The 11610-nt window shown below is 38.6% G+C and overlaps 1 protein-coding gene across 1 annotated transcript; it reads right to left on the minus strand.

Annotated features, from left to right (window-relative positions):
- Nucleotides 1-1196: 1196 nt before the first annotated feature.
- Nucleotides 1197-7829, minus strand: CCNE1 (cyclin E1). Its single transcript, XM_010016770.1, has 9 exons — nucleotides 7797-7829; nucleotides 6144-6286; nucleotides 5933-6068; nucleotides 4969-5115; nucleotides 4045-4140; nucleotides 3540-3674; nucleotides 3309-3420; nucleotides 3065-3222; nucleotides 1197-2242 (listed from the first exon to the last, which is right to left on the minus strand). The coding sequence occupies exons 1-9, from the start codon at nucleotides 7827-7829 to the stop codon at nucleotides 2120-2122; spliced, it is 1083 nt and encodes a 360-aa protein (XP_010015072.1). The 3' UTR covers nucleotides 1197-2119.
- Nucleotides 7830-11610: the final 3781 nt, after the last annotated feature.

Consider the following 11610-nt stretch of genomic DNA (forward strand, 5'->3'; position numbering starts at 1 on the left):
CCTTAGGTAAGAAATACAAAGGAAACTTCCTCTTGTCTTTTTTTCTTTTCCATTTGCTTGTTTATGGGTTTTTTTGCTGCCCCCTCTTCCTCCAGCAGGGACAAATCTCTTAAAATTAGCTACCCAGTTCCTCCCCAATATGGTTTTCAGCCTGTGGCAACCAGTGCATGAGTTTTTCAAGCTACCATAGAACAACAGCACCCTCAGCCAGCCATGAGCATCCACACGAGTTGCAAGACAACCAGAAACAAAGATTGCCAAATCACAAGATAAAGACAAGAAAGTAAGAAAATATTATTTCGTGTATGTCACTGCTGCTGGGAGGCATCGCATCCCTGAGAAGCTGCAAAGCTGTCATCTCCATGTTCTGGCCAGACAGACAGCTTCCCATCAAAATGAAGCAGGTTGACCTTTCTAGGGGAAGTTATAAAATTAGCAAAATTACCTGCCGATTTAGGAATCAAGCCTGGAACCTACCTTTCAGAAGGGTTATTGTGTAGCACCACCCCCTTGCCCCCTGGTTTTGGAACAAAGTGTCAGAGTGTGTTTTGACGAATCCTCCAGTGTTACAAACTTTTTCCATAACAGGCAAATATATTCCTTTGTTTGGGACATATAGCTCTCCAAGAAATTGAAACATCTCTGAACTGACACCACCAAACTCATCCAGTTAACATTTACACTTGTTTAGTTAGCAAAGGACATACATGCAGGACATACATGCAGGACATACATGCAGTTAAGGAAAGGAAAAGAAAAAAAAGACAAATTATTTGCTTACCATTAGTTACCATAGGCATCTTTATTACATTAAAGCTTTAACATTTGACAGAATATTGGGACAGGGAAGAGCAAAAGGGAGAATAACTTAATAATAAAAAGCAGCCTTGCTGGGAATTATGTTTATAAAAATGAACAGGAGCTTCCTGAAAGTGTTGAAGCATTTAAGTTATCTTCAGGACAACATGATGAATCCTGGTACTCCCATAGAAGTTTTCAGTGTTGTTGAACAGTCTTTCAAAGTGAACATCATGAGAAAACCAATCTTCTATTTCTCTACTCTTCTCTCCAGAACTGTGACTTTCAGAAAACATCTTACTGTGATTTCTCAGATCTTGCAGAAGTCAGGAAGGACAACTCCTCCTGTCAAAAGGCACACACCATTCCACAACTCAGCTTTGCACAGAAGGCTATAATTGTCAAAGACTACACCAAAATCCCAATGTTTAAATGATTATGTTTTAAGAAAAGGTAAGCTTCTCCTACTGATCACTTCTTGCTATTAAGCGTAACAATGCAGACAATCCGATTCAAGAATTTCCCAGTACACTGATTATTAGGAAGTGTGCTGTGGAAGCATTCCCCATATACTTGTCATGTTTATTATCCCCTCCCTAGCCACCTGCATCTGGCTAAGGGAAATCCAAGTAGCCTAACATGACCATTTTACCTTAGTATCCAAAAAAGTTTTAATTGATAAGCAGTAGTGGTAAATAAATAAAGAGATAGTTACTACATTATTGATCCCCAACTCCCACACTACTAGTGGTCACAATCTGAAAAACCTTAGCTGACCATAATTCAAAGAAAAATAGGAATATACATAAACCCAGCTGTCTTAGACAGCATTTTTATTCTAAATGGATAGAGACATAGCAGCATTTACAATAAAGAGTTTTTAAAGGCATCAAGTTGTAAGCCAACCATTTGAAAGAGGCTTTGAAACATTGTCTTCCACAGCACTTTTTGCCTGTTTGTCAGCGGAGGACAGTCTGACTGCAGATTACCCAAAGGACAAACAGCCACAGTAACTAATCTAAACTTCAAACCCTTTTCCTGAACAGTTGGTCACATCAAGCATCACCCTCTGTAGCAGCATCTGTAGCACTCTTCGGTGTTCTTTTAAGCGGCTGGTATACTTGATCCACTTCTTTAAAATATTTTAATGTTCAATAAAAATATTTCAAATAGAAAATTTCTTCTGTCATGAAAAAAAGTAAGGTTTCTTTTTCAGATTCTATAAAGGCTTATGAACTTCACTGACAGCATTTCCATAATGGAGCAGGAGTTAGAACCAGCAGAATAGGCACTTCAGCAACACTGTTAACTGTTTCTAAAGTCATATTGGCTTTGGTCCAGAAGACTGTTTCTTACTACTTTGTGGTGGTGTAAGGACACCAGTGGGGAAAGGTGAGGTCCTATTCTGCTCAGACAACATGGCTTTATTTGCTTGAGCTTTTTCCTGAAAGCATAGGAAAAGGAGATAAGGAAATATCTTTACTTTGGTATATCTATGCAACAGAGCAATGTAATTCAGTGGTTTATATTAATCTCTGTATCTAACCCCCCTAACAGCAACCAATAAATCATGTGTTACAAATTAGTTAGTGAATACAAGCTTCAAGAATTAGCATTAATTTTCCAAATCTAATGACCAGCATTATGGTACCTGTATCTTAAAGAAAGCAAAATTCAGAAGCAACTGAACAGGAAGAACTTTAACTTCTATTAAATAACTTCTAAATAATATGAATTTTAAAAAAAAAAAAACCCTCCAACATTAACTACCAATTTGCTGGACAAGATTTTGATCCTCTGCAAGTTTCTCATGCTAAAAACTACTCTTTCTGAACTTCTTGTCAACCGTCACTGTCATCAAACTGTCTCACAAGATCACTCTCAAGTGATCAGTCTTTATTTTCTTTTTCAGCAGACAAGGTTGCATGACCTGTATTTTCTATAGAGAAAGGTATAACATACAGTATTTGAAGTATTCCAAAGGGTAGAAATAAGCTTCTCATCTCTAGGGTAATTATTTGCTGTTTGTGATGAGAGACTTAAGTCACAATCATCTTTTTAAACTAAACACTGAACAAGTCAGTCCCAAGACAAGACTGTTCCAAGAATTTTGGAACTGGATTGCAACCTTGTGCCTTTTATCACCTGAATACACTCAGTATCCACGTGGTAATGCTTCACTTAAGTTTACTGTATGTTCTAACCAAAGAAGAAGCAATACTTGAAGTTTTCATGGGTAGATTGTCTTCATTATGCACATACATACCAGCAAATCCAAGCCATTTATGTGTGTCTGTATATTGTGCATGTCTTCAGGAGCTACACCTCTAAAGTGTTTGAGTTTGGAGCTTCCTACTTCCCTTATAGCCATTGCAAATGGAACCATCCATTTTACACATTCCTCTACCTCACACCATTCATAACCTGGAAGACAAAGGCATATGCTTATCTGCCTGAATGAGGACTTAATGTTTGCAAACACACTAGACTTAGCTTACAAATGCCAATACCTGTAACTTTCTGCATCAACTCAGATGAGGAGAAGTGATACAAAGCAGAAGCTGCAAGTACTCCATATGTATATTCCAAGCAGCCAATATCCAGCAGACAGAGATCCAAGAGCTACAAGACAACAGATGCTTAATAAGTCTATTAAAAAACACTTTCTTTCCAGGTGAAATAGCATTTGAAGGAAAAAAAAAAAAAAAAAAAAAAAAACGGAAAAGAAAAATCAGCCTTACCTCTGCTATTTGTACAAATATTTGCTGTGGATATTGTGGCAGCAATACCTCATAAAGCTTGTTTAAATATGCAATCTGCAGGTAAATGTTCAGCCATGATACAACCGTCAGCGGACTTAAGTTCCAATTGAGAGCCTGAAAGAGTAAGCATGCACAAGACTTTAGTATTAATAAAGAGGTCCTAACTTAACCCATGCAACTTTATTTACTCCAGATCAGAAGCTGTAATTCCAGTTAGTCAAGGCATCTTTGAAACACACAAATCTAATCCTCTCCTATACCTCTTCCTGCTGATAGGGTGGGGAACAATTAATTTTGTTAGCATGCACATACCGGTAAGATGCTTTAAATCACTTGTTACCTGGAGAACACTGTTTTCTAATTAGAAAGAGAAATTGTGCCTCTTAGCAGCACATAAGACAAACTGAGGCTCTCTGCTTTTAGTCTGATTATGCTATACATTTTTAAGAACTCAAGTAGAACTAATTCCACTTTGAAATACTACCTTCATAATGAGCAATTCCATACTGAGGATTTCATCTTCTGTACAAGCTCCATCTGTAACATAGGCAAACTGGTGCAACTTTGGTGGATAAATTTCCTGAAAGATAAGAGATCAAGTATTTAATTTGTGTAACACATTGTAATAAATCTCCATTTGTTTAAAAAAAAAAAAAAAAGGGGGGGGTGGAGGGGAGACAGAAGGAGAAAAAGGAAAAATAACACACCACTACCTCAGCATTTGAAAACAGAGGGAAAATTAAAAAAGAATCAAGCCCTCCATCCTAACTCATGGTTTTCTCCTCGGCCTTTAATGTCCACAGATTTCTTGTTCAACCTTCCTGCTCATAGACTTCATCTTTCACTTTTGATGGGCCAGTACAACATGCATTGTGTTTGACTACAGCATCACTGAGATGGCATCATAATTGACATCAAGATTTTTTCATATGTCTTAAGGCCACTTACCCCTTGCTGGAGAAGAACAGATTGAAGAGTAATAGCTCTCTTAAAAAACAAACAGCAAGAACTTAAAAAACACTATGTATTTTAAACAGTTCAATTTGTCCCAGTAACTAAAGAATAGCTCAGACCCATAGGTACTCCACTGACAACAGAACTGCAACAAGTGCTCTCTCTATGTAGTGGCCAGCTAAAAACTCATTTAGTAACTGCAACCAAAAAATTCAGATTTGTTTTAACACTGAAAAGACTATCCTTTTAAAATTAAAGATATACTATGGTGTTAGCTAGTCTTAATTTTAGACACTTCTTAGAAAAAACAGAGGAATTTAAAAGAGTATCTTTGTCTCCCAGCTGAAATGTCATAGCAAACTCCATAAAGCCTGCCAAAACCCATCTAGTGTATGCTAAGTGTGCTGTCTGCCCATTCACATTTTTATGTTTAAGTAAAGCTGGAGATACTTACCTCAAGCTTTGCTGCTATGAATAAAGAAGAGATACCAATAAGCTGCAATAGTGTTTTTACAACATCATGTTGTGTTGCCATAAACCGATCAAAGAAATCTTGTGCTAAATAAAAAGTTTCTCTGTGAAGCTTGTACACTTCACAAACCTGGAGAGACATCAGAGATTACAAAGGTCAAGAACAGTGTTGTAAAGTCAAAACCAGATGCTACAGATGTATTAAAAAACAAACCCAAAAGCTAAAATTCATATTGGCTTTCTGCTTCACTGCCATTGTGAAGGAATATGTTAACTAGGAGCATGAGTTAAACAGTTTCCTTTGACACGAGATGACTGCCACTACAATAACTCCCCCAAAAAAAGAGATCAGAGTGAATATCCTTTTAGGAAATGCAAGCACATGTCCTAACAATGTCAGAACATCAGTTCCTCATTTTTGCAAAGCTGCATCATTCCAACACCTCAAAAGAGAAAATTCTCACAAATCCTTTAGAATTAAGAACAGAGACTATGCTGCCAATTCATCTGAGCAGCAAAAAAAGAGACTCACATCAGACAGAAGAGTCGTAGTACATTCTACATGGCAAATAACAGAGAAGTTGTACAAGACATCTGATCTCCAAAATACCACACACCTTCCTTCTTGCAAGGACTATCATAATCACTTCTGCAGCTTTTATCTGCTGTGTGACCTTAAAAAGCTTACATCACTTTGGGGACAAGTTTATTGTTATTCACTATCAATCTACTAATGAGCAACAGCAAATATTGTCAGTTTGTACACCATCAACTCAATCCATTATATATACTTTTTTAAAGTTCACTGCCATTCATTGACAAACTTTAAGATGAAGATGAGTGTCTAGTGCTACATGGGTTATGCAAAGATCATTAAGTGTACTCATGACAGTTATTAGTACACTTCAACAAAAGCACACTTGAAATACAAGCACAGAAAAGCTTACCTCCATTAGCCAGTCTAGAAGGATTGCTCTCATTTTAGGTTGCAGGAGAGGGTGCCTCTGCATATAAAATTTATCCCTCACATACGTCTCCTCTTTTTTTATCATGTTTTTCCATACGTCGTCTCTGTTTGCCCAGCTAAGACAGATCAATATGTTTAGTCTCAAAGCATAAAAAAGGAAGGCAAACTAGCACCAGCAAAACATCACTTACCCAAGAACTGGTAATGGTGAAGCTCTAGCTCGAACAAGACTTAGGTGAGGAAACTGAGAGTAATCAACACCAACTGGATCATCATCTTTATCTGGAGTAGGAATCAGCATATGGGCATTTTTGGGATCACTATTCCAGGATGGCTGTTGAAGGAAACACAAGATTTTACACTATGCCTTTTAAAATAATAATTTTAGCAGTAAATAGAAGATATTGGCCACAAATTTATAACAAGAACCATGACTGCCTCTTTAAGCTGCACAGTCACAGAATCATTGAGATGGGAAGGGACCTGTGTGACATTTTGTCCAACATCCCTGCTCAAGCAGGGCCGCCTAGAGCCAGTGGCCTAGGACTACATCCAGATGGCTCTTGTCCCATCACTGGACATCAAGAAAAAGATCCTAGCTTCATCTTGTTTATATCCTCCTTTCTGGTATTTATATGCAATTTACAGAATCTCCCCAAGCCTTCTTTCCTCATGGCTAAGCAGTTCCAGCTCCCTCAGCCTTTCCTTATAAAAGAGACACACTCTGGTCCCTTAATCATCTCAACGGACCTTTGCTGGACTCCTTCCACTGCGTTCAAGTCTCTCCTGTACTGAGGACCCCAGAACTGGATACAGTACTCCACGTGTGGCCTCACCAGCTCCAAGTTTGCAACTAAAGCTGAAGAACACTTACCCTGTCCTCCTCTTGAAGGACCACAACTGTTTCATGGAACAATATCCAAGTCAGTCTCCTATTGTAATGTAGCATTTTGGTTTTATCAGAAATATGCTTGCCTACAGCTAAAGAATAAGCAGGTGGAACCTTAAAACCCAAATAAAAGGTCAGGATTTCTATCAAGGAATATGTAGATGGAACACTGAAAGTCATGGTTCCATGTAAAGCAACCCTGACAATAAACACAGCAAAATAATCATTTAAGTAATTTCTTACTTGTTCTTCCAGCAGTGATGGAAAAACAAAGCACTTATGACACAAATGTTTTCAGAATAAAGCAAGTACATATTAATCAATTCTCATTAAAGCATCAAGTTGACCTTTTCATTTACATTAATATACATGCCCAGGCCTGCCAACATCAGACATCTGACACTTCACCCACAGTATCCTTTTACTTTTATTTGGACCAGAACTGAAATTGACGTTTACCTTTCTCCTGCCTAACTCTGTTTAACAAAGATCTTGGTGTACGCTTCACACAGCTACCCAGGAAAAATATTACTATTCTATTTGGTAGTAGAATACAAAGCCAGCCCCATGTCATCATACCTAAGCAAATTAAAATTTTGGCTTTTCTGCCTAACAATGAAGTCAGCCATCTTGCTGCGAGCTGATCTGTTCTGCACCACTAAAAGGAGAGAACTCCCTAACAAGGTCTCTAATGTGCTTTAGGAAAAATAAATAATCAGAAGCATCATCAGATACTAACAAGTAAAATGCTCTACATGAAGTTTTGCCTCTTGTAAAGAAGCTTCCCCACCTGATTTTTGCTGTCCTTGCTATAAATGACATCACTTTCCAACAAAATGGCTACCACCTAGCACGAGCTTTAAAAAAAGAAACCACTGACTTGATGAAACAAAAACCACATTTCACAGTTCACTCACAGTTAAGACTTCTTTGTACTTCTGAGTTACTGAAACACAGATGGATAGCTTTTCTTCTTGGAGATCTGCATGCAAATCTAGCATAGCTACATACCCAGCCATGCCACAATTTAATTTGGGTGGGGTAAGGCAAAAAGAGGGAATACTATCTTTATCTAAAAAGTTACAGATTCCTTACAAACTGAAAGTTTAAATAAGTGTCACATCAGCATTGACATAAGTTAATTTTTGTCCTCCCTCAAAACTAGAGTTTAGTCACTCTTTGTTCTCCAAACTGCATGGCAAGCCCAGCTGCCAATAGCCTTTGGAGAAGTGCTGTCTTAAGAGTTAACCAGCAAACCAACAGAAAAGTAGTAGATTATACATACATATATAAATATATATCTATTAGAAGTGCCTACTACATCAGCGTCTTCTGAAGAGGAAGGGAGCTGCTCCACCAAGTTCTCAACCAAAGTAGGTATCTCGCATGCTACATGGCAGCAGGAACAATTGATTTAAGAGATTTCACCACCCCTAATCTTCAGTAAGAAAACACAAATAAAGGGTCAGGAGCCTCTTTGGTATTTTCAGAAGTAAAAACGAAGTTTTTGATTAGATAATGTTGCTCACCACAACAACTGGGAAAGAGATGCAAGTAACCGAAAAAAGCATATGGCTTAGCAAGGGACAAGAAGGAAACATGCAGGGGCCTCAAAAGAGGGCAGCTATTGGGAAAGGAGACAGGAGTCTGAATTAGCATTGGTGAGGGAGCACCATAGCTGTAAATCAGACTCTCCAGTCTTTAACAGCAGATTTAGCAAGACATTCAACCAAAGTTAAGAAGCAATATCAAGAAACTGCATTACACCACATTGTAACTGTAAAGAAGTAGGAGCCACCACTGAAAAAAGAAGCAGTTTAAGGCAGAGAGGGTGTGAGGAAACCACGAAGAGCTTCCTTTGGGCTTGCACTGTGCCAGCCTGAAAGCAGAGAGCTGACAAAAAGCAACAGATGTTATGGAGAATCTGTGCTGCCTAGTGGAGGAAATCCTGCAGTCCTGGGCTTACTTCTGAGGCAAACAGGAGCTGAAGTAGGATGCAAGCCAAAAAAATCAGTGGGGAAAACCGCCTCTACAAATCTATATGGAGCCCAACAAAAAAAGCTTGGTGACACCTACAGGAGTATTCCAGACACAAATAGAAACAATTGTTCAGAGAACAATCTTGTTAACAACTTGTTAAGAGTTCTCCAACCTCAGAACCAGATACAGATTGGAAAGTGACCAAAGCAGTTCACCAAGGCAGCCAAATCCATACAGCTCCAAACAAAGAAAAGCCAGGAGTTCAGGGGTGCTTTTTTAAAGCTCAAATATTCCTATGCCACAGTTTTCTGCAGCATGTTGTCATTCACCAGCATAGCAAATGTTCATTTAAACAGATCTTTTGGACATCCTTCGAGCATATAGGCCAGACACAAAATGGAGGAGGCAGTAAACACTGGGGATGTGGGTTACAGGCCACGCAGAGGCTTCAGTGAAGCCACCACACTTAAGAATACAAGCTGCTGAGACACTCATGCACCTCAACATGAACTAGAAGCCCACAGAACAAGCTTCCCAAGTCAGGGCAAAGAGGGCAGCAGGAAAGCAGAGGAAGAGGAAGGCAGAATGGAGTTTCAACCCCATTGAAACAGCAAGGACTTCTAGCATGGAAATTGAAGGGAAAGGAACAGGAGGGGGACAGGTCTGTTTGCCTCACCCTGAAAAGCAGCACCTTGTAACAGTGACATCAATATCAGCTACTAGACTGCAGCCTTAGTTTGCCCGTCAGAAACAATAAGACCTCTAACTCTAGCCATTTTTCACTCACAGGATGCATTAGGCTTAGGTATAGGGTTTTTCTTTGTCATCAGAAAGAGATTCCAGAAATAATAAGCAGGAGAGAGAAGAGCAACTCACATTATTAAGTTGCTCCAATTCTTTTTAAATAGCATTGGTGCTTCTACTACTTTTAATTTTCTAAAGAGTCTGAATGTTGTCCTACCCCAGATGAGGGCCAAGTCAAGATCTCAATCTGGATATAGTTTACATTCTTTTCACATCTGTTTGTCTGAAGATTTGTAAACTGCTTTTGAGGGAGGTTGTTTTGTTTGTTTAAATTGGATTTTTCAAAGGTAACTTAGGCTGGTTAAAGAAACTTTTTGGAGGATATTTTCAAACCTGTTAGGTGGAACATTCTGACAACAGTAAGACCAGATTCTGGAAAAGCGTCTCATGAGACATTAAACCTATTTCCTGAGAGTTTACTTCATCTTCTTTTCACCTGAAAAGATTAGTTAGTTTCATATTAAAAAAACCCAAACTTCTATATTCAATTATCTGCTCTAGAGGGAGGTGGCCATATAATTTGTATCACAATTGCATGGATGACTCTAATCTAGTTAGATTAATTTTGTTTTACACGGAGCCTTGGAAGTGTATCCATCCACAGAAAGCAGCCAGAATTAGCAGGAGAATTGCTAGCAGAATTACAGCAGTGCCAGTCCTCTAAAAATCAAACACAGAATTTATGCAATATTCTGCTGTCACAAACCTGATGATATAGCCACCCTTTCATCACATAAAGGGTAACAGCATCCTAATTAAGAACTCGGGCCTTATGTTCAACAAACTAATGAATTGACCATGAAGATGCCGTAAAGTGGGATGTGACTGATATTTTGCCTTGTGTATAAACTAGTGTCAGTAAACAATTTATTTAATGTAGAAGTCATGTGGTATAGGCTGCACTGGATTTATAGCTACTTGCATTTTAGAATTGTTGTGCCTCAACAAAATAACTGTCTCACTGGCTATCATACAAGCCTGCTATACTGCTGCTGGAACAGTAAACATATTCTCATTAGTGGCCCATGGCAATTTATATCAGAATAGCTTGTGTCACACCACAGACTCAAGAGCTGCTGCTGTGCAGCCAAATGTTAGCTTTTTTTTAACCGGATCTGTAACAATCTGGCTACTTTGTCACAACAAAAAAAAAAAAAACCCAAAAAAAAACCAACTCTCCATGAAGGCATAGATACACAGATACACATTTTACTTATGGTTTACAAAATCAAAGGGGCAAATCACACCAGTATTCTAAGATTAACTTTAAAAACTCCCAAATAAATATTTTGGATGCCTACTGCCTAAATTATCTAAGTTTTAATTTACCTGTCATTCCTGAAGTAACACTGAATGGCTACCGGGCCAGGAACACAGAAATGAAAGTCTTTATCTACTTTCAAAGTTGAAGGTCAATGTATAGAAAACATTTCAAGTTTCTTTCACTGTCTTTATGAAAGAAGGTGGAATTGGGCTCCTGTGAGGTTTTTAACAATACCTTATTATTATGCAATAAACATGCGTAAAAAGCCCTTGCTTAGATCAAGCAGAATGAATATTTTGGTGAAGGAGAAAGCAGTGGTGAAGGACAGGCAGCTCTTCCTTGTCAGAAGTGAGAAATTAGTTTAATATACAGCACAAGAGAAAGACAGAAGGGAAGGAGAGATCCCCTCATTAAATGCTCACCATTTGAGCCCTGCTTAATATGTTGACTGATAACTAGTATACGCAGTTGCAACAAGCAGAGGCCATTCCAAACAATGATGCCCATCTGTTATGGTAGCACTTTAGTCTTAGAACTCCCAGCTGCCACTTCTGGTTACATGTGCCACATTATGCATAGCCTTGCGTACCAAATGAGCATGGTCTGTGCTCCCCGATCATGACTTTTGCAGCTTAAGTATCACCCTGCATGTGCATTAACAGGCTGAAGTCTTAGTGCCACTGCCGGAGCAAGCAGGTGTGTACATGAAGGAAAAAAGGGG

Source organism: Nestor notabilis, unplaced genomic scaffold (genome assembly GCF_000696875.1).
Source record: "Nestor notabilis isolate BGI_N333 unplaced genomic scaffold, ASM69687v1 scaffold24310, whole genome shotgun sequence".
NCBI lineage: Eukaryota > Metazoa > Chordata > Aves > Psittaciformes > Psittacidae > Nestor > Nestor notabilis.

What these genes read in the sequence shown, in the direction of transcription:
- CCNE1 (XM_010016770.1), bottom strand. Translation starts at nt 7,829, where the DNA reads ATGCAGATCTCCAAGAAGAAAAGCTATCCATCT. An exon ending in TCATAGCAGCAAAGCTTGAG is followed by an intron (nt 4,141 to 4,968) that starts GTAAGTATCTCC and finishes CTTATCTTTCAG; the next exon opens with GAAATTTATCCACCAAAGTT. An exon ending in TAAATGGCTTGGATTTGCTG is followed by an intron (nt 2,243 to 3,064) that starts GTATGTATGTGC and finishes CTATGCTTTCAG; the next exon opens with GAAAAAGCTCAAGCAAATAA.